The following is a 23,749-nucleotide window of genomic DNA, read 5'->3' as shown; positions in this document are numbered from 1 at the left end:
GTTCTGAAGGAGCTGATGGCAGTGATAAATGTAAGAGAGTTAGAACTCTGCAGTTGTTGTCAGCAAGTTAGCTTTATGGCTTGGGGATTAGACCTTTGATGTCTTATCGAGTTTCTGCCCTGCGTGAATCAGTTGCTTACTTGATTTAAATTATAAAAAGAAATGCTCTGCTGTGATATTGTCTCATACTGTGTCTTCGTCATTTGAGATGCCTCTGTGCTCTTTAGTTCCCTAGGAAGAGAAGGCAACCAGCCATATGGAGAGTGGCCAGTTGCCTGCCGATCGTGATAGGCACTAAATAGAGTTGCATAGAAATTCAGATATAGAAAAGCCCTCTTTAGCTGAGCCTTTCTGTCCCCCACAAAGGGAGATTGTTCCCTACAAGTCTGCAACACAACATCCAGCACTGTTTCACTTTGGCTTTTGAGGGGGTCCCTCTATTCCTTTAATAAACTATTTCCTTTTCACAGAGCTAAGTGTTTCTTATGAAGTTTTCTTTTTTGACATACCTCAGTGTAATTGCAGCTGGACTGCTGCTTCAGAATGTGGTGGGGGGAGAGCAAAGGTGAGCTGGAAAGGAAGTCCCTCTTTCATGATTCCAGGAAGAGCGATACCTTACACTGGAAATGATCATCTAAAAGCTCATTTTCAGGGTTTTGCATGGCCTGTATGCTGTAGATTTCTGGCATTTGTGATAGGGGTTTAACCTAATGCTTCTTATTTTGAGTTCTAGGTCATTGCCTTTAGTTTTATTGTTTTAAGCTACCTCAGACACTTTAAAGGGTGTGTACCGATATTCCTTAATCCTAAAATAAACCTCTCAAATATAGAAATGTTGATCTTAGATTTTACTTGCATTTTAAAATAGCTTTTCAATATTTTGGAAGCCAAAGTATTTTTCAAGCAAGCGGCCTTTAAACAACACCAAGAAGTAAAACTTGTCTATTTTCCCAAGTTGTTGCTGAGGTTATGAAAGATACCAGCCAAACAGATTAGCTGTGTCTCAGGAAACTGGCTAACAGGGTGGTTGTGCTAGCCCACTTGTATTCTGAAAGCTGGGTCAGTACTTATGAAAAGCTTAAGTAAACTAGAGGATAATTCAATACATACACAATGCATCCCACTGTTTCTCTGTTTATTTTCTCCCTGTGTGACTTCTGGCAACTGAGAAGAAACACTATAAATGACAGCGACCCGCCAAAGAAAAGATTGTGAATAACAATACCACAAGAATGAAGGGCATGAAGTTACCACTGACTTGGGACAAATGCAGAGCAGTGGACACATGGCACAAGCCAGCAACTAGTGGATTGTAGTAGATGCAGAGCAGGATATCTTCAGATTAGAAACCCTTTCAATTTGAGTTTCAACTGAAATTTATAGTACTAGTACAACTTAAATTTGTAGAACTAATTTGTCCTGTCTCTGGTAACCAAAGTTTTTTATATCTGTAGGTTTTTGAGTCTGTTGAACCAGTATACTTTTCTGGTGGTACTCTGAAACCAAGAGAAATGATGCCACTGGACACTGACAAAATAAAAAGGCTGAGCTCTCTCTAACTTATATTTATGCATACATAGAGACGGGACCAGCTTGTTTGCAGCACTGTACAGGTCTCTCAAGCTTTCTATCCCAATCCAACATTCAATTTTCAGGCAATGTATACAATAAGTTTCAATACTGTTTAACTTTTTGGATGTTGCAAGATGAAAGAAACCCACATGTTTATGTTAAACTGAAGTTAAAAACAATTATAATAAAAATCACGAGGTTTTTCTTACCTCTGAAAAGTCAGGTAACCTGTTTTTTTGTAAGAAAAGAATAGGTTGCAGATCATTTGCCCTTGCTGAGGTGAACTTTTATGACTTCTAAGTATCTACAGTATTAAATGTGTTGGCTGTTTTCTTCTAAAGTGAATACAGTAGGATCAGTTGGCAAAAATTAGTGGTTTCAGGAATATGAAGGAGTCCTCATCTTGGAAAGGAATACATATAGTCAGATAAAGTGTGTTTTAGGGTAACTTATAGTATTTATCATGTCTTGAAAATTAAGACCATAATTTTATTTTTAGTTGTATGGGGTCAATGCTAACACATTTTTCATACATTGTTTTTGATGCTCAGATTTTGCAGATTTCTGGCATGACTCATTTGAAGTGAGTGCTTTGTGCTTGAAAAGACTGCACTATAGAAGCATTCAGATGAATTAGGGAAAGGTCCTTCTCAAAAGGTGATTCACCAGGACTGAGTGCTACTCAGTAGGAGCCCAAGCCTGCTCCTGTTGGTATCTGTATATTTACGTTAGTAGGGGTGGAACTAGAGCCTAAAATTAAGCTACTGAAGAGAGTAACCCTTCAAGAGATATGGTTTCACTACCTTTAAGATTATTTTTAAGACAAGGAAAGGAAAAAAAGAGTAGATTTGGACTCCTTGTTCTGGTAGCATTTTCTGGCGTTCATGTGTCCATCCTTTCTTGAAAATAAAAAAGAATGTATGTCACAGCTTGCTTCAGTTTTAGCTTAGTCCTTCCTCATTTACATGGTTGCACAACTGAGATGTTTTGCCTTTTTTAGTAATTTGTGAAGCAGCAGTATAAAGAAATGATGGATGTGCTGACATTCACCCCCCATCCCTACATCAATCCAGCAAAGTAGAGGTCATTTAAAAAAAACACCTGTTAAAGCAATAAACATTTAAAAAATAACATGCCAAAGCAAAACATATCAATCAAAGCACAACCTTGTTTAATAATTTTCTGTGCTGGTCATAACAAGAGGAGACTGTAGTTTTGGCAGTGAGTCTCCAAAAGCTCTACTGCACTCCAGGCACTGAGGGAGTAAGGCACAACAGTGTTCTAATTGATAGGTAGGTAGCTTGGAGCTGACTTTGAGTACTAATCCTGGGTGATTAAAAAAAATAAAAATAAAACAACAACCACCACCACAACACAAGAAACAAAACCCAGCAAACCCAAACCCCAACTTCCCACTCCGTGAAATTGCATACTCTAGCTGTTTATGTCAACCATCCTGGCTAAATTTTATAGGGAAAGAGGCTGCACATAAGTTACATATGAAAAGTTTCATGAAATATAATGAATCAAAGGTAGTGGTGGTGGGGGGTGTCTGTGTGCAAATGTTTAACACGGTCCTTTTCAATAAAACAGTGTCTCAGCAGGTATTAGAGACAGTTTTGCCTCCTATGTGCCCCTGCAAATGCAAACCTACGGGAGACCTTTGATAAAGTTATTTTTGAAACCTAGAGCCCACCTCTGTTTCAGTTTTCTGAAACCAGGGACTTTGAAAGTTTGTTCCCCTTTGTTTGACAGTGAAGGATAGGTTATTCTCATAGAACTTGAAACAATTGCAGGAGAGCTAGTTTATCAGACTCTCCAGTTCATAAGGTAGAAGGGATGTTTATAGGACATGATCTATCTTTTCCAAGGCAGATGAATCTTATCCTAAAGCTGCCAATTTCTAATTTTTGTAGTCTACACAATTAGTTCCACACTATGACACCATGATAATGGCTTGCTGCCCTGAAGAGTGCTGCACTCTTGTGGCTGGGTCACTAATTTTTTACATGAACAGGGATAATGAACTCTAAAGAGCAAATGTTCATTTTTTTTCTCAAGTTTGAGATAACTTCATTGAAATCAATAATCTGGTCACTTGTCTGGTAGGGGAATATAATGGATTCTGAGGCACGCCAAGAACCCTTAGCACTGAGAAGAGACAGAAATGTTTTGATGAGATTATTTTTGTTTTAAGTGCAAATGGCCTTGCCCACGGTAATAGCAAGCACAGGCATGTTCTGGCTCATCAGAATCATATCTGATTTGTCTCAGAATCACAGAATGGGTCAGGTTGGAAGTGACCCCAGTGGGTCATCTGGTTCAGCCTTGCTGTTCAAACAGGGTTCTCCTAGAGCACACTGCACAGGATTGCATCCAGATGCTTCTCAAATGTCCCCAGTGAAGGAGACTCCAAAACCTCTCTGGACAATCTGTTTCAGTGCTCAGTCCCCCTCACAGTGAAGTTCTTCCTTATGTTCAGGTGGAGATTTCTGGGCATCAATTTCTGCCCATTTCCTCTTGTCCTGTTTCTTGGCACCACCAAGAAGAGTCTGGATCCATCCTCTTGACACCCACCTTTAGGTATTTATACACATTAGAGAGGTCTCAGTCACTTTTTCTTAGGGCTGCACAGGCCCAGCCTGTGATGCCTCTGTGTAAATCCCTCCATGCAAGCTTAACCTTAATGGGGATGTCCTGTATGGTTGTAAACAGAATGAAGTCACAATTTTTCAAGTGCACAGCTCTGGGTTGGTCATGGAACAGTCATTAAGGACTGTTTTGCTTCAGTGGGCTAGCACAAGATGAACAAGTCTGTTAAAGATTGGTTGAGTACAGCAGTCATACAGAGTGGGTATTTTGAAGGTATCTTCTGGTACTGCCCTAAATATCAAGGATAAAGAGAACTTTAGTTTTCCATCCATTTCAGTGCTAGGGCTGAATGCTTTCCCATGGCATTGGGATGAGAGTAGAGTTTGTTCTGTAAATACACTTTCAAGTCATAGAATATGAGTTGGAAGGGATGCATGAGGATCACCTTCTTCTTCATTTCTTGGGAGAAGAGTGAAGAAATAAACATTGAAAAAATTAGTTTCAGTGAAGCAGATTAATTGAGACAGGCTAGCTGATTGGAATGTTCTCTAAGGCAGAGTGTAACGTGGATATTTAAATATCATTGCCTTTTTCTGAAATACATGTGGGAATATGACTTTACAGATTATAACTTGCATGTGTGGATTTATACCCCACATACATATATGCAGACACACACGCACACACACATGTATTATTGTTGTCTAACTCATTTTTCCATTGTAGACAAGCGCCCAGAGGGAACAAAATATTCCTAGCTTGGAGATTTCTACATCTGCCTGTCAGGCAGTTATCAGACAAAAACAGCATGACTACATAAATCACTGTCAATCAGCACATTTTTCACCGGCACTGAGCTCCCCGCACAGAGCCACTTTAGAGTGCACTGCTCCACAGTTTGTTTGCAGACCTCCCATGCCAGCAGCAGGGAAGTCAGACCATTCTATTCAACATCTCACAGTAACCAGATGCAGAATAAAGAAATTGCCTTTCCAAGCTGTAGTCTGCAGTAGGCTTTTCCAAGCAAATCAGTAATGTCTAGCATCCATCTTCTCTCCTCTGCTTGTTTTTCAGGCTCTTTTGGCCTTCAGTCCTCCAAGGTGAGCTGTTAGTCTCCTGTTTTGCAAGCAATCTTGAACTGTATTTTAGATTCTGGAAGTAGTTTCACTTAGTCAAAGGGAAGGTCTGTATATCAGTTATAAGGGGTCCACAAAAAATAAAATAAAAAACTGACTGCTTAAATACCTAGTGTCAGTGGAGGGTATATAGGTCCAGTCAAAATTGAAGAAATCTATAAATTGAAGAAAGATTGGTTACAAACCTCTGATGAACTATCCAAATCCATGGATTTGAATGTCTGTGCCTTTTGTAGCCCATAGACTCCAAGCTGGTGTTACAGAAAAGGATGGAAGTTTCTATCCACAGACAGAAAAAGTGGTTTCCTGGTCTTCATTTTTAGTAATAAAACTTATATTAGGGCAAATTAAAAATATGTTTAGCATAGTTATCAGTTATGCTTTACGTGCAGCCTGTTTGTGTTAAGGATGTCTCTACAGGGTGGCAAATACTAGAGACTGGCCCAATTTTTTTTTTTTTTTAAAAGAAAGGGGAAAACTGTTCTGCCTTGCTCAGATTAATCAAACAGTGGCATCAAACCAAAGTCCACAGCTCTGCATTGTATTATGAAATGTAGAGTAGAGCATTTCCCATTACTGTTTAAGAGGCTTCGAGCCAGATTCAATAACTAATCTTTACACCTCAGCCTAAGTACGTCTGTTGTTAGCTTTTCTTCCAATGCAGAGAGATGTTGGTGCTCCCCGTGGCCAGACTGTAACACTGGTCTTGACTCTTCTGCTTTCTTGGACTCACAGTTTGGCTTGCAGGTGTATCCAGCTGGCTCTCTAGCCAAGCACCATTTTTCTCCCCTTATACTGTCATCCGCTTAGAAGCAAAGAGAGTTTCTCTGAACTACAGAGGGTGGGGGTCACAGATTTGTGCACCAGAAATGCAGAGGTGTGCATGTGACTCATCTTCATCTAAAGACCCTTTCTGCCCTTGTGCTGATGTAGCTGCAGGATTGTCGTGGTTTTGAACCAGTAATTAACAAAAAGGGGAAAAAAGGATTATTTCTTGCTGTGAGATATGGATTAAAACAAGAGCAAATCAGGCATAACACTTAAAAGGAATAAAGAAAGTTTATTGACAAACTACAAGAATAAGAACACCAGAATAAACTTTTAGAAAAACTTTTTCATTTCTTACTGTTCACCATTCTTTTGTTCACATGACAACAGAGACAAAAACTTCAGAATTTTGATGGTTTAAACAGTCTCAATTCTTTCTATAGTCTTTTCCTCAGTTTCTGTAGAGAAACAGAAGTTCCTTTCTGTTAATTTATGGAGTTTTTCACAAGAAAACTATTTTTGTTATAGTTTCTTGTTTTTCTGATATCAGCTGCTCAGAGCTGCTGTTATCAAAGCTCACTCCTCCTATTCCACATCACTCTGAAATGTGTTATAGGTCATTAGTTTGGGGATAGCATTTTTAAGGATAAGTTATTCAAAGGCAAAAAGCATTCTTCATCTGTTTCTGTGCGCTTCACTAGAAAACAGTTTTCTCATTGCCTCTCAACGCTTCAAATTTCCCAGCACTTCACTATACCACAATTACTCTGCTTTTTACTCAAATTTACACTTTGAACACTCTATTCCTCCCCATACACTATCATGAATTAAAGGAGTTCTTTTCAGGACTTTATTGTCCATCCCCATAGTTTTAACAGAAAGATATTTCAGCTTAATTAAAGCATCTTCTTAATTCTCTACCTTTCTTGAAGTTTCTTTTCTTTCTTGCCACTAGTAGTTTATAAAGTCTCTTTTCATGTTGATCACTCTCCTTTTTTCTCTCTGGATAGAAAGATTAATCCGCAAGTCTCATCTGGATAAGAAAGAGTTAAAATCTTGCCCAAGCTTTTGTAGATGGTTCGGTGATCTCTGCTGAACAGGAGCTGGAGCTGTCTGCGATGAAAAGTTCCTCACAGCTGCTCTGGAGAGCACAGTCACCGTTTTTGCTTGCAGCAGGCTTAGAGCTCTTCTCCTTCTTTACTCAGCAGTTTCTGGTAAATTCCATCACGGCAAAACCTGCAGCCAAGCCAGGAACCGGCCTGGCCCGGCTTGGCTCGGAGCAAGCTCCCGCAGGCCCCATCTCCCGGCCGGGAGACGGGAGACGCGGCAGGCCCGGCCCGGCCCCCGCCTGGCCACATGTGGCCGGGCAGAGCGAGAAGCCGAAGCTCTGCTACTTTTTACAGCCAGCAAACAAAGAGAGCCACAGATTTCTGGTTGTATACTTTAAGGTGGGGTTCACAAGTTGATTCTACTTTTCAATGGCTAAAACTGCTGTCAATTCTCAGCAATGACCGATAATTGGTCAGGAGAGACGACTCCCGGCAGCCTCCAGCAACTTTAACCTTCTTAAAGGTAAAGTAACCTTATGACAAGGATGTAGACCAGAGGGAACGACACTGAATCCCTGCATAAGAGTGAACAGTGTAAGGTAAAGATATGTGTTACACTACAGCAGTGAGGAGGGTTATACACACATGCTATTTTGATAAATAGTTTAATAGCACAGTAAGGAAACCATCAATTTCCTACTTTTAAGGTACTGTAAAAACTTTCTCATTGACTGCAACACATTGCTTGTGGTTGAAGAAATAAGCATCCTGACTGTCCATACCTCAGATGTGGCACCAGTACCAAAAACAAAGCCGAAAGATAAATCAGAGCAGAAAACAGAGCAAAAAACAGAGCAGAAATATTTTCTTCCAGTTTAAGCAAGGTTTCATGTGTTTGCTACTTCATACGCTGAACTTCAGCAACAGAGAGATGAAAGATCACTGGGACCATCAGTGATACCTTTCATCCAGTATTAAGATTCTTTGAAGTGTGAGACAGTGAAGGAAAACACTGGAATTCCATGATGCCAGAAATATATGACAGTAAATAATATTTCAGAAATGCTTATACCTGTCAAGTGGGTACACATATCTAGTGACTTTAGTGATTAGGTTTTATTAATGAGGTAAACCTAAAATCAAATATTTTTTCTGCTATAGCCCCATTATTATTCTTTCTTCTCAGAAATGCTACATGAGAATTTAAAGCAGTGCCTCGTACAGAATAGTAAGCCCCTTGGAAGCTGGGTGTTGTCAAGTTTAGTGCTTTGGAAAGGCTGAAATAAATGATACTGAAATGTAAAGGAGAAGATAAGTTACTGCAATTCCAGTTGAGTCGTGCCTCATAATCTGTGGAATAATTTTTAGTTGAAACCAATTTTTTGAAACATGACTAGGCTGGTTTCTGTGTCATTAGGGCAAGAACACCTCTCTGTTAAAAGAGTTTTGCTTTTTAATAGTGTTTAACCATAATTGTCCACTTTCTGCTGGTTGTTCAAAATCATTCTGTCTCAGGTTGGTCAACTATTGTTGGCCTAATTTCAGTCGTTACCAGCATTCAACAGAAATGCTGATTTTTAAGCTTGTCTTTCAGTGAATCACATGTTTGTACAATAACACATTTGTTAAATGAATTCAAAGACAGAAATAGATGAACCAATACTGAGAGTGAGTCACTTTCTGGTCCGTATTGAGCCTTTTTTTTCTCTCTCTAAATGTCCTATTTTAATCAAAAGGACTACTTTCACAGGAAAGTACAGCTGTAAGATGTGCACCAGTGTGATCCCAGCTTTTCTGTCACTGACTGTGCTTGTTTCTCTTTGAACAAGTAGCAAATCTTAGGAGAAATTCCATAGCCCTTTCTTGTTTCAGCATTAGTTTTTGATGTGTTTATCAATTCCTTTGTCTGTGTGAGGAAGCAGTACTGACTTTACCATCTTATACTGCTGTAGTAAAGATGACAATGAAGTATTTTCCAAATGTCAATCACATACTTTCTGTATGTTTTATTCTAAGTACATTTGCCAGTCTCTCTTCCATGCTGTCTTTCCTTAAATTGCTTGCCTTTTTGTCCTTCCTGCTCTTAAATCTCTCAGTTACGCTAGGTTGGTGGAAATTGTTTAAATGTACAACCCAAATTCTCCAGTGAGGTTTGGCTAACCAATAAGCTATTCAAGTGGTTTTGTGTCTTGGGTACGTCTTCATCCTCTGCTTTTCCAGGTTGCTTGGATGTTCTTGAACCTTTAATTTGCCCTAATCTACTCTAAGGCTTTGAAATAATAAAATACTTAAACAAAACTCTTTGGATAAATGCCCTTTAAAATACAGCTTTTTATCTGTGAACTGTTATGCTCTCAGGGGAGCGGATTTTGTTCCTCAGACAATTAAGGGGATTTTCTGTCCACAGTGTTACTGTCAGGCATACTCACCTCCTGCAACAGTTCAAAACAGAGCAAGTGAGGAAACTCAGGGTGGAAAATGGTACCGGGGATAGGCTGCTGCTGTGTGTGATTTTCTTCTGGTGCCTGGGTTCAGTGCCTGTATGATTTTCTATGGGTCATGTAGCCTTCCTGTGCTTTTGAAAACTAATTCTCTGCTCAACAGAGGTGTTGGTGAGGATAAATTAAGGGTGGCAAAGTGCCTAGCCATTACACAGGGGCAGTCTTCTACATGCAGAAAGGCTGTATTCCTTACTTCTCAAAATAGAAAGAGGGAGATCTCTTGACTTGCCATCACCAAATCCACAGGGGAAGTCGGAGGCAAAGCAGAGGACTGGATCATTTTATTTTTTTTTGCTAGGGCCCCCATATGGTCCATTTTTCATTGAGAAATCCTTTTCACAGTTCTAAGTAGGCCTAATCTCAGAGTTCTGCAGATGCCTCCCAGGCAAGAAGGGGAAGCCTGGATGACCTCACAGAGCTCCCACAGTGCAGCTCATCAGGACACCCAGGCAAGCCCTGGGGACCAGCATGATTGGGAGGTTGTTCGGAATCATGGATGCCTGTCTTCACTGTTACTCATTGTGCAGGCAAAGGGAGATTACTTGAGTTTTTCTCCCTTCCCACTCAGCTCACCTAATTATTAATTTCTGTCAGCAGGAAGGATCTGCAAAATAACACCATAATGGAGAGCAAGGAACATCTGTTCTCCACTTCTGGAACTCTGTAGCTAGATTCCTTGGAGAAAGATTTGGGGTTTGTGTGTAATTTGTGAGTAATTTGCTTCTGAAGTTAATTATTCCTAAAAGTGAAAAATTGCTCAAAAATATTGGGAGAAGGAAGCTTTCATTTTCATCTTAGTGTGCCACTAAAATATAAAAATTCTGGTAAAAGTCCAACCGTATAACTATTATTTTAAAGTGATATCTTTGAGATAATCTCTCCATTTTCATGCAGACTCTCCAGAAAAACATCTGTGTTTCCTCATGTAAAATGATAGGAAATGCAAATAGACCACAGTCATAAGTATGAAGATTATGGAGGTTTATAACTCTCTTTATATATTTCTTAGGTGTAATAAAATGCAGGGGAATTGTAGAAAATGTTGTTTTTTTTTTTTAATTTTTAATACCAAATACTATTATTTGTCCACATTTTTTGTTTTCCTTGAAATTTTCCACCTCCTAATTTCAGTTTCTCATCTGAAGTTCAAAACTTTCTCTACCTGAGTTTTGTTATGATGAAGTAGCACCGATGATAAAAAGTGCTTTAGCTGGATGCTGATCTTGTCTTGGGCACCTCATGGTGCTTAGGAGAATGTTTACCTCCTCCTAGCTGTATGCCTTGCTTAATTTTGTGCTTGTTCAGAAGAAGCAAAAGGATAGAGAAATTCATCTAAGCACTTACTGACTTCACCTCCTCCCTAGTCTCAGCTTTTCAAGAGCTCAGATGATAAAGTAATACCTTTGTTTTTATCTGTCTTCATTTTTGGCTGGCATGTAGTGGCATCAGATCTGATTAGGTTTTCTTTGGCAGCATGTTTCAGGGTGAGAAGCTCCTTCTTTTCACAGTGCCAAGGATGATGCCAAACTCATGAGCCTTGTGGTCTTGGCATTGGAGGGAGGAACAATTAGTTGAGTTCAGTGTAGCTTTGTGTCAAAACTAGAAAGAGGTGCACTGAAACCCACAATGAGAATATTTATGTAAATAATCCTACTTGGTCTTAGAATAGACTTTTCAGCTTGTCGTTGTAGAATATTTAATAAATATCTAATAAAACAGACAAGCATCCATTGCTGTCTCATTTTTGCTGTGAAGAATGTTTTTGCCATCACCATTTTCACTCCAAAAACTCCAAGTTGTTGTTTTGAGATTCATAATGATTGAAAGATATTCAGGGATTTCCTAATTGCGATACTGGATTTAGTGTATGTTACAGAGATGTTGCAATCACTGCCATTTCACAGCAGCAGCAGCAGAATAATCCCAGATATACTGAATTGCCTAGGATTTGAATAGACAAATCTAGCAGAACTTTCTTTTCATTTTTTGGGTAATATTTGTATGTCTGCTGGGGAAGGGACCACAGGGAAGTTTTCACATGGGAATAGCATTTCTACAGCATGATTTTTTTTTTCCCCTAGTTTTTGAGAGTGGACCAAGACAAAGACAGAGAATGCAGCCTGGACTGTGCAGGTTCCCCTCAGAAATCACTCTGTGCATCTGATGGAAGAACTTTTCTGTCCCGGTGTGAGTTTCAACGAGCCAAATGCAAAGACCCTCAGCTGGAAATAGCCTACCGAGGCAACTGCAAAGGTGAGAAAATCAGTTTCCCTTGACCCTAATGAAAAACACTAGACTCTAAAAATGTATTTGAAATGTCTGTGAATTGAAAACCAGGAGTGCTGGACTTGAAGAGTTTTCTAAAAGCAAGTGGGTTAAAATTAATCCTGTTATTTCTGTAACAATATGCTGTCTAAAGATAAATTAATCTTGAGCCTTCATCAGAATTGTGAGTCCCATATTCACTTATTTTTCAGTAAGTCACTATTAAGGAAATTACGTGGTTGGGTCCTTGTTCAGAAGGACCATATCATTAGCAAGTTTAGAGAAACTCTTAAATATTGTTATCTTGCAAGGTTTCTTATCTAGTAAAATTTGGCATTTTGAGTTTGAGATGGTCAAATTAAGTCTTGTATTTCCTAACTGCAATCACGTGGTGTGGCAGGGGTTGTGGTGGTAGGGTGTGTTGAGTGTGAAAAAGCAAAATCCAAAAAAAACCTTTGGAATGCATGGAGCTCTCACAGGCCATTGCTTGCCTGTATCATCCACTCCTTTACTTCTGATATTTTTTAGAGAAATTGGGTGACATGCAACCCTATAAAATATCCACAGTTAAATTTTAGAGTAACGTGGTGCTAGACAATGCAGTTGCTTACTGAAGTGTGGGGTGATTCCCAACACAATGATCTTTCTAAAGTGTAAGAATAACAGTGGTCCTAAAGATTTGCTTTCCCTTTCTCTCTGTCCTAAAGAGATTGGCAGGGAGTGGAGGTGGGGGGGGGGGGGGGGGGAGGGTAAGAAAACCCCCAGGGACCACACCAATTCAACCTGTAAGAGGCAATTTTCCACATCATCTCTCTCCATTAGCTCCTGCAAACCTCTGAAGCACCAAGACTGCTTCAAAGAGACATTCTGTCTCATCTTCTGCTGCAGTGAAACAGTATCCTCATTCTTCAGCCCTTTCATAGTAAACCATTGTATTGCGTGATGGATCTATTTACTGTGGTGAGCAAGGATAACATAATGAAGCTACCTGAGCCAAAGCTTTTGTTACACTCATGAACGATAGAGACAAATATTGTGCACTCGGTATTTGTTCATTTTATACATTAGAGCTTTATGGAAATTAGTTTTGAGTGTTTTTCTTTATTTTTTTTATACCATATTGAAAAACTCATAGACAAGAAATTTTCTTCATTAAGATGAGAATTGCTCTACTGAAGTTTCATCATTGATACTGTCAAGTGTTTCTGCAGTCAATAGCTACAATTGGGAGAAATGTTCATTTGCTGTTTATTTATTAATGCATAGAGTAGAATTGTAAAATTGGAATTAGACACTTTAGGCATCTTAAATATTGCTGATTGCATGTACACATAATTTTCTCCTCAACCAAATGTTTTTTTCTTTGAATGGTAATAGGCAGATATTTGCCAATAATGCACTTGGTCAGTATCAGCAAGAGAGCAGTGCTCTTTTAATTTTACATTTTCATAGTATGTCTTATTCAGTAAAGCAGTCTTAAATTTTGAAGTGACCAGTGTCTTTATTTCTACTTATGGCTGCGATCATCAGAAATATTTCAAGCTGTAAAAACAAGTTTTGAAGAAGAAAAAGATGATTCATTTGCCTAGCTGCAGTTTCAGTTTCAGGATTGCTAGGGCTAGTTCTGATGGTCATATCAAACATTCTGAAAGAGCCAAGGAAGTCCTCTGATTAAGACCTTTTGAACCAGTTGCTTTTGAGTGGTGAAATTTGTTGTTGCAGGTGATGCTTGATCAAAAGTAGAGGGTTGTTTTAGTGGGGCTAACCAAAAAGTGATATTTCATTAGAGAGCAGCTTTCAAGGTTTCAGAATTTACTTTCATTCTATGCAGGAATGAAAACAGATCCTTTTGGAAGTGTTTGTCTGTACCCGTGAAAAAACAGACACCCACCCTAACTCCCCATTAAAGCACTGGTTTTGAAAGAAGTTTTGAGCTTTCAGGTAAAAGGGAAAGAAATACACATGTTTTCATGTGGATGTTCTGAAGGGAGAAAATAGGTGATTCCTAGTATAGACTTCACAGTTTTAAATCTGTGCCGTGATAATCATCCAAATGGATCAAAAAAGGCTGTCTCCTCCTGTCTTCTGAAAAAAAAAAAAAAAATCCTTATTCACCTCACAAAAATCTTCTCTGAAAACGAAATATTTCCAGGTACCATTTTAATTAAATAAATGATGACTAGCTCTTAGAAATCTAAAGACCTTGACACTTTATGTTGACAGCCTTTTGGAATAATTTTGAGTCCATCATTCCTTGTTTAGGTGTTCAGAACTGTGATTTCTTTTACATCCATAAGGAATTTTGAATGACTACAAGACTGATGCCTGCTTTATCTATTTCTTTTTTCCTGGGAAAGGCACATTTATATTGACTCTTTTTTCTCTTTCTCACCTGTTCTCAACATTTTTCTCATCTATTTGGTTTTAAACACTTAAATACTAAAAAGTACAAAGGGATAGTTTTCTCTGTGTGTGCTTGTTTCCTTTCTAATTCAAGTTTCATTCACAGCAAGAGTGCCCAGCCCAGGCAATCCTTTAGCATTTAAAGGAAAACATTTTTAGATCCTAGATCTTAAAAGATCACAGTAAAATGGCAGCATTTAAACAATTTTTCTTTCCCTTGTACTTCTGTTCTAGTTCCTGATGACTGCAGCAGAGATTAAAACAGTTTAAACAAACCTGAAAACAAATGAACCTTGAAACTTACTCTCATTTCTGAAAGACAGCCCACCTTTAACAAAAAAAAAAAAAAAAAAAAAAAAGCATCAAATAGGCCATTCTTTTAGCTTGCTTTCTTTTTTTGAAGACAATAATTTTATAACTTTTTTTATTTTAAGTCCACTTCCAGTCTTTGCTGGAATCCATTGCTAAGCTTGGAAATGCTATAAGAAGCTAAAATCTTATAAAATTTCCAGGCTACTTTTAGAGTTTCTAGGATCACAAATAAACTGTGTACACTGTAGATGAACATCCACATTTTTGGATACTTTTCCAAACAAAATCTTAATTCTGAAGTTCTGGAGACTTGCCACCTGCTTGATACAGACATTTACTGTGCAACAAGATTACATATCTAATAAATAAATGTATGTTGACAGCTGAGAAATACTACTCATGTTGTTTAACAGTTAGGACTGTTAAAATATCACCTGTGATGGGGATCAACCACATGCACACACAAGTGCTTCACAGTAAATCTGGCCCAGCATAGCCAAAGGAACAAAACATAGAAGAAGTGGAAAAGCAGTGTAATTGCTTTTAAACTGCTCAGAAAGACAGACACTATGTCTGCACAAATTAATTAAGTAATGCAAGGAGACAGTGTGAGCATCATGCAGGAAAGGTGGTAAGTGCTCCCTGTTTCACTTTGGGCACTGGCCAGCTGTGCTCTCTTGAGGACTGTATCTATGTGGCTCAGTGGAAAGATGGGCCAAGAACTACTCCCAGCGGGCAGCATGCACAGAGGTGCCTTCTTTTACAGGTTTAAGGCTGTTTAGTGTTTTTTTCTTTCCTCTTTCATTTCTCTTATTTCTTAAATAGCATTAAGAATACCCATTTCATTTCTCAGTTTGTTTTTAAGTGAATGTGCCTGGCCCATAATTGGGGCCCTGGAGACTAATGATCTCAATTATTAAGCAAGTGGCTCGGTAATAATATTTGGTATTCTGGCATCGTGATCAATTAAAGAAATTAAAAAAAAAATCATATGTTCCATCTTGCCAGCATACCTCTACCCTAACACAGAGTTATTAAAATATCCCAGCTGAGGTACTTAGATTTTGTGACTTCTCTACAAGTACTTCACTAAAATAAGACTTCTATAATGGCTGGAGTTTTGATACAAATTGTCAATCACTATAAAATCTCCACTGCCAACTCTCATCACATTTCCTTACTTCTCTATCATCATGTAACAATAACCTGGGTTTGTAAGCAACCGCTAAACTGGACTACCACAAATGTCTGTGTGGTCCTTAGTGAAAATGGCAATGTAGGAGCTTTGCACAGTGATATTTAATTTCGGAGGGGTTTGGAGTTTAATCTGTCTAACACTGAGTGTGTATTCAGTATTTGCAGAGGTGGCCCCAACAGTGACTTACTGCTTTGTGAGTACACCAAGGAGAGCCATCACACAGAGCAGTGTCATTGTTTTTCTGTAGCTATGTAGATCCCCCTTTCTCCGTGGGAAACCTTAGGTGGATCATGTTTAGCTTAATTCATTTATGGTACCTTAAAGAGCCTCACGGTTTAAAAATGCTGAGGACATTTTTGAGCTATCATAGATATAACAAAAGGTAATATCTTCATTCTCACAAGTAACAAAAGGAACCAAAGCACATCAAAATATGAGTGAAATTTCTTATAAAACAGGGATTTTGCTATTTGCTTTCCTTAAAGAAGAAAATGCTCAGCATTTGCTTCTTAAAATTAGGGCTTTCAGGAATGGTGAAAAGTTTTACTCATTTAAGCTATTAGTACAATGAGTTAATGAATGGATTAAAAGCATGATTAAATAAATTGAAATTTCTGCCTTTGGATAAACATGCTAATAGGATTTTCTCTTTGTGAAAAGAATGAAGGCATTGCTGGGCACTGGTTGTTTTGAGACCACAAGTTGGTCTTGGTCTCATAATTAACGAACCCAAGTGTAATTTGGAGAAACATTACTCTTGCCTATTAGCTAAAGAACTGGGTTGTGAATGCTGGACATGTTTTCTGAGCGCACACCTTTTCCAGAATTCCCATGGAGGCTGCCATCCAGCTCAGGTTTGCCTGTGAGCCAGGCGGGTGTGAGGCTGACGTGTGCTCGCAGTGCCTGAGCATGTCCCTTCGCTCAGAGTGTGGGCAGGGACCTTGGCTTGGCCGCTGCACCTGCTGCCTGGAAGGCAGCCCTGTGGGATGTGTTTGGGTGGTAGGACATGCTCCCAAGATGTTTCGTTTGGAGAGAGAAAAAAGAAGTGGGTAGGTATGGTTCTTTTTCTAACTGAAGTGAGTGAAAGCTGGACTGGACCAAGGTGTCGGTCTTAAAAATAAACCTGAGCAGACTGAGACCTTGCACAGTCTGTACGCTAAAAACAGGGCAGTTTTTACGTGTCCTCAGCTGTCCCTTTTCTTTTCTCATCTTCTATGAGGAAAAGGAAAAAAGGAGTGATGCAGGTTTTTTTGCTATTTTGAAAAACGTATTAAAAAAAGAATATATTGAGAAGTGGTACCAACTTTGGGATTTTTGAAAATAAACCTTACAGGAGGAAGATTGATTATATGGCAGATTTTTGTCTTAAAATACTTTCAGCTAGGAGCTGTCTCCTCCTTTTTCAGACATATTTTCTCACTGTAGACATTGTGTTTAATCTGTAGGATGAATGCAGGTTTCCAGACTGTGATGCTGGCCCTCCTGATACAAACACTTTTCAGCCCCAACCTAGTTTTGGTTTTGAGTCTTCATTTATATTATGTGTCATGATGTTACACATCAAGCCGCTGTAGTAAAAGTGTTGAGAAAAAAAATATTCAACGTCTTGGTGAAAAAGGTATCTACATATAGAAGTTACAATTTATGTTATCTCTTAAAGTAAGTGGAACTGGCTTCTGATTATACTTTCTAGTAAGCATTTAATGGAAATGAATATCATTTTAAGTACGTTTGGAATATTTTTGTGGAACAGTCTTTGCTCTTTTAAATGTATCTAGTGGTACTTAGAACACAATACGAGTAATGCTGGGATAGTATCCACAGTTTTTTGGAAAGAGAGTTTACCCCTTTTTAAAATTATCAATTTTTATTGCTAGTATTTCTCCAAGCAGAATTTGCTGAAGCCAGACTGCACAGAAATAAGGTATGTAAGGGCATTCATATGCACAAAAAAATGTGTCTTCATAAAATCAAATATGCACTACAGCAATTTGATTTGAAAGTAATCTTTTGGAGTGTTTTTTGTGGAGTTTTCATTTCTGCTCATGTATTTTCAGTTTGAGTTTCAGACTTCATATAAAAATGAAGGTCCTAAAAGAAGTGGAGAGTGCTAAAGCAATAATACTGCACTGAAGACTAGGAACCAAAAATAGTTGCAAACCTTCTCAGATTTTCTGTGCAAGAATTAACAAACTAAACTTCTCCAAACTATCAAATCTCTGCTCTTCTCAGAAAGCCTAGTGTAGCCTTTGGCATCCAAAAAATTGGAAAGCTGTTGCTTTAGTTTTTCTTGAAGCGTTTGATTCAGTTCTAACCAGACTGAATCTCTCCAAATGTGACTGTTAGCAAACTGAAATAGTGTGCCAAGAGGGAATCCAGCACAACATTCCTTATTTTATCTTAGAGCTTAGATATCTAAATTGCTTTGTGGTTGCAAAATGTGGGGGAAAAATAAAAAGCAAAAAGAAAACAACAAAGAAACCCCACACTGCCTGGCTCTGTCTGTTAGATGCCAATAGAGGAGAGTTTAGGCTAAGATTGCTCTGCTGTTTTGCTTGAATCCAGAAAGCAGCTATAAAAATAAATAGTGAAAGAGTTGGCCAGCTCTTGTCACGAAGCAGCAAGTCATTATTTTATGACCATGTCAGGCTAAATGTCTGTGCTGACAACCTTTCCAACCCAAGAGGCTAATATCTCTGCACCTCTAAAACTTGATACTTTCAGCATCTATAGATTGCTACATTTCCTATCACTAGAGGCTACAGCTTTTTATCTGCTTTGCTGTTAGACACAATCAGTTCTTTACAATATACATTGACCTAGGTCAAAATAATAGGAAATTTTCATGAGTGGCTTATTCCGTATAAACCAAGTGGTGTCTTGTGCTCTGAATAAAATTTTTGTGCTAAATTAACTGCAAATTAAGACTGTTTGACTTTTATCACATCACTACCAGTTATCAAAAGGGTATAACCAGCAGGAAAGAAGCACAGAAGCAGAAATAAAATCTGGTTTGTTGTTTGGACAATCCAGGAAAGTGCTCAGGTGCACAGCTAACTTGAAATAACTTGTTGCGCTGCATGTTTCTAAGTTAAAGGACAAGTATAGACAGGTATTGTGGCAAAATAGAGGTGCAAAGGGAAACAGTGAAAGGTCTTTGGATTGTGTGTGTCTGCACTAGGTCTGCTTGTTCACATCTATGTGACTTTAGAAAAGCTTTCTCTTTAGTGCAAGAACAGCTGACTGTCTGTGGGAAGCTCTCAAGGAAACCTTGAAATGATGAAGTTAACCATTTTATATATAGTTTTTACAAAGTAGTAAACTTTTCTGATGTGTTCAACAGAATATTCAATCTACAATAAAGTAACTAAGTAAAGGATGAAGTGTATCTTTTGCATAATATATAAAAATATATATAACAAGGTTGTGTCAAACAACCTTAAATATCAATAAATCTCTTGCAAAGCAAGTAATGTTTGCTCCATGTGTTGGGACTGAGAAAGGTATTTTTATTCTTCCTGCGATACACAGCAAACAAAAAAATGCCAGATGAACTAAACTGGAACTTTTGCAAGAGATTTATCTATACTTTTGGCAAGCAGTATGCTTTTCCAAGAGAGAATCTGGGTTAGAACTCCCTGTAGAGCCCCAAAATTCCTGTAAATCAATTGTACTGAATGTCACCTTAGAGATGGTGTTTACACCTTTGATGAGTTTGTGTCATTGTTATAATGATAAACTTCTACTTTGCAGTAATAAACTTCCCTCTGTTTGATATATTATTCAAGGATTAGCCAGCAGAGTTGAAGTTGGTGCATGTTTTTTTTCCCTGAAGCTCAGTGTTTTCGGAGCTGTACTGCTGGAAATAAAGCATAAAATGATATTAGTTCCAAGTCAGGCTGGTGCTGTTTGTGAGGTTAACTCTATTTCCAGAATTTCCTGTTGACTTCAGTGCTATCTCAGGAAGATCCTGCAGCAATGTAGTGGCACCTCTTCACAGGTGAAAGTTTTCCCTGTTGCACAGAGAAACTTAGATCAGAATAAGATGACTTTTTATTTTGGTTGTGCTTTCTGGTCATTGGTCTCCCCTGCAAGCCAGAATCATCACCAGGGCAATTCAGAAAGCTCTGCCCAAACAGCTACAACTCTGCACTCTCTTAAGTTCTGTGTATTTCTGTGCGCTCCCATACACTCAGTTTTGTCTTCTGTTGTACTCCTCAAGATGTGTTCATCTTATTAAACCTCTGGTTGCTTTTGCAGTCCTGGTACAGAGTCACAGAGGTACAATCAACACATTGGCCAACATACCATGCTAAAATTCAATGAGCCATGTACTAATCCAGTTTGATAGCTAACAGAGTCCCAGTGACCTGATTTAAGGTAAACTCATGCAACTTCATGCTCAACCTCTATGCCAGGTGATATATTTTTTTTTTCCAATTCCCCACAAGGCTGTGGGATGTAAAAGCCCATTTATCTGGAGTTGAGAGGATAAAGTCTCACTGAGCTGGTCATTGACACAGTTCCAAATTACAGCTGGACGTGTATATCTGCAAAATTAGCTCTTCTCATTGTATGACTGTAGGCTAATTAAGCAGCATTTCAGGCAGATTTTAACGGGTCTTAGAACCTCATGGTCTTTTCACCAGGATGTATACAAGAATCCATCCTGAGTCTGCTGGCTTCCTTATTAATACTTCAGTTAGGAAGAGAAATAATAGTGGAAATTCTAATAAGAAACCAATAACAGTTTCAAGCCCCTTACTTTTCCCACTAGAAAGTTCCAAAAGTTTAAAGAAAAATAGATTAAAAATAAATAAATAAATAAATTTAAAAAAATCTTTGCAGCATTACACAGTGTTTGTCATCCTTCCAAAACCTTGCAGCCTCAGAGTCCCCTCTACTCTCAGGTTTGTCACTAGAGAGACACTGCTCAACTCATGAGTTTAGCCTGCTTTTGTCAGGGGCAATGCTGAAAAGTCAAAAGCTGTGGGCTGATTAATCAGCACAAAGGTACTAGGTGAGTCCTATCACCTTTCATTCTTGGTATTCATTTCAAAATAATCAGTGTCCATCCTGATCTGAATGATTCCTGTCCTACATAAATAGCAAAGTTGAATCTGTGTGCGAGAGACTTTACTAGTACCAATCCCCTCAGATGTATTTATTGATTGATTCATTCATGTAAATGAAATTCTGGCAAACCACATAATTCTAGACTCACCCTATTAATCTGAGATTCATGTGAGCATTTTCATTACCTACACTACTACAAGGTGCACAGAGGGACCTGTAGAGAAGAATTGTCTGGATGCAGACAAAGGAGACTTTGTACAGTGAATCCCAGACTTGCCTTTGCCGAATGCTCATGAGCAATGGCCATGTGGAAGGTTTTTCTCCCTATGGATTAGGATGTCACCCATCACTTATTTATGCATGTAAGGAGCTGCAAGATTTCCCTACAACTGTCTCTTGTCTGGTATTTTGGTGTGAGCTCATGTATTAGCCTTTCTCGCAGTCATGTCAGGAAATCATCTTTTCATCCTTTTTCAGCTGTTATTTTGCATAAATGTATAGCCCTTAAATGTCTGGAATTCTTTTTCTTTGGAAAAAATGCTGGAAGTTATGCAATCAATTTTGAAGGCATTGCAACCAGGGCACAGAGGCAGATGATCAGACGGTGTAATCCTACATACAAATTTATTGAAAATAATAAATTTAATTATATTATATTTCTTTTATAAAGAAATTATAAATTATTTTAGCAATTATAAAATTTCTTTTCAGCCATCTCTTTTTTATTTGGAAGGATTTTAGCGTCTCTGAATTAATAATTTAATGGTCATTAATATTCTGAGTATGAATGTTTTTATATTTCTTTTTATCTTGATCACCCAATTACATTTCTTCTATCAGGTTTGGACCTCAACTCTATGTCATAATTATTCTTCTGCAGTAATATTTCAGTAAAATAAAAAAAAAAAACCCAAACAGAACTGGAAATAATATTTTGACTTTATACAATTTCAGAAGCTTAGCTAGATAAGAGATCTTCCTCATGGTTTTATTTTGAGTATACTGAAGCACAGTAATGCCCAATAGGTTTAAAATGTTTCCATGGTTATATAATACAAAATAAGACTTCAAATGTGAATTTTATATTCCAATAAATTTGGTGACTGTTGATTTTAAAGCATATTAGATCATCCATGAATAGGAGGCCTTTAGAGCATCAGGCTGTTTAGGAACAAGTGGTGGACAGTTTGGAGAACTTCTCTTTCTTCTTGGCATATTTTCATGATAATTCATCTATTGAAGATAATTTACAACCCTGCTGGTACTATACCAGAGACCTTATGTGATGGAATTTATATCACTTTTCCTTTTAGACATTTAAACCACATGTCATTCTAGAAAAACGAGGACAGAGGTCCAACAAAGGAGTGATTTATTTTCAGTTAAAATACTAGCTACATTAAAACCACATGTTATTAAGTACTGTATAACCAAACCATACTCAAAAGAATGCTTACGACACCAAAGCTTGCTTAAAATGTTTCATTCTATTTTTTTTCTTTTTTTTTTTTTCCCAAAAAAACTTTGGCAGTGCACAAATTAACAGACTTTACCTGAGCTGCACAGTACATTGGCTATATTCCCTTGGAGAAACAAACTATTAAAGTGCCAAAGTACAGACTAATTCAGTTCCTTATTTTTTTTCTTTCTCACATTTCTGACTGCTTGAACTTCTCTGTCCCTTTCAGGTATCATTGCATCTCTGTGAGTATCCCTCCTGAAACAGCATAGTGCAATTAATTATGCTAAGACTGAAACATAGTTTTTCAAAGTGAAACTATTTGTATTTGGGGCATATTAGGAACATGATCTCTCATAGTGTTCCTTTGAGAAGAGTAAAGTAACACAGAGAACTATGCACATGAATCCAAGTTCAGGAGAGAAATAGGTTAGAATTAAGGGGCCCCAATTTTGTTTTCAAAATGCAGATGCTAAGGACAAGTTTTTTGTCCTCATTATGCTACACTTCCACATCAGATTGCCTAGGACTTGAAAGAATTTTGTAATGCTCGTGCCGCCAGGTGAGTTGTCCAAAGCTCAGTGGAGGTGACAAGTGAAGGATTTACCCTGTAAAAAGGAACTTCTGCTACTCCACTGAGTTTCCAGGATGGTTCTGTCAATGTGTGTCTGGCTCATACTGGCACAGAGAGGGTTTGTGGGGGACTGGGAATTCAGCTGGCTCACCTGTGTGCAAACCTCTGTCAAGTGCTGCTGCCTCACTGTTCAGATTCTGTGCAGTTTGCAACTTGCATGGACTAGAAGGGCTGTCCCCATGCTTTTGAAGAACTGCATAAGCTTTAGTGAATCACCGCAATACCTCTGTCTCACAGGTAATCATTGGACAGTTTTAGCCTTAAAATGGGATGAATCGGTTTCTGTCAAACAGTCTTTAAACCAAACAGGGATCAGAGCAGCAAATTTCTCTGCTCGTATGTTTGAAATCATTCTAATTCAGATGTTACAGTCACATCTTGAAGTCATAAATACTACCTTAAGCTCACCTGATATTCTTATTTTTCCTGACATTGCTTAGCTCAAGCAGATTCTGAAATTCTGATTCTGCATCAGCAGCATGCTAAAATTTGTAGTGCAAAAGGTACAACAGCAACAGCTTATGTTACGTGTCTTTTTTTAAGTTCTTGACTGCCTAACTGAAATAAAGTATATGTAGTAGACAATGCAGTTCATTAGACAATAGAAACTGCCAAATTAAAGCTGGCTACTTAGCTATTTGGTCTCTTGGGTGGAGACCAGTACCAAGTAACGAAGGAGATGGTGCAAGAAACCTCACAGTGGACAAAAAGGACCACGTAGTAGACCTGATGTCCCATGCTAAAATCATAAACTGTCACATTAAATTTTAGCATCATATGAATC

At 38.2% G+C, this 23,749-nt stretch overlaps 1 protein-coding gene across 5 annotated transcripts in view; it reads left to right on the top strand.

Moving 5' to 3' along the window:
- SMOC2 (SPARC related modular calcium binding 2) overlaps positions 1-23,749 on the top strand; it is a 150,325-nt gene that overhangs the window by 42,432 nt on the left and 84,144 nt on the right. For all 5 annotated transcript variants that reach the window (XM_058836233.1, XM_058836232.1, XM_058836237.1 and 2 more), the window contains exon 2: positions 11,700-11,871. In XM_058836233.1, coding sequence (XP_058692216.1) covers positions 11,700-11,871 — 172 coding nt within the window. The remainder of the gene's footprint in view (positions 1-11,699; positions 11,872-23,749) is intronic.

Source organism: Poecile atricapillus, chromosome 3 (assembly GCF_030490865.1).
Source record: "Poecile atricapillus isolate bPoeAtr1 chromosome 3, bPoeAtr1.hap1, whole genome shotgun sequence".
NCBI lineage: Eukaryota > Metazoa > Chordata > Aves > Passeriformes > Paridae > Poecile > Poecile atricapillus.
Note: the sequence above shows the minus strand (reverse complement) of the source record. Positions and strands in the feature narration are given on the sequence as shown.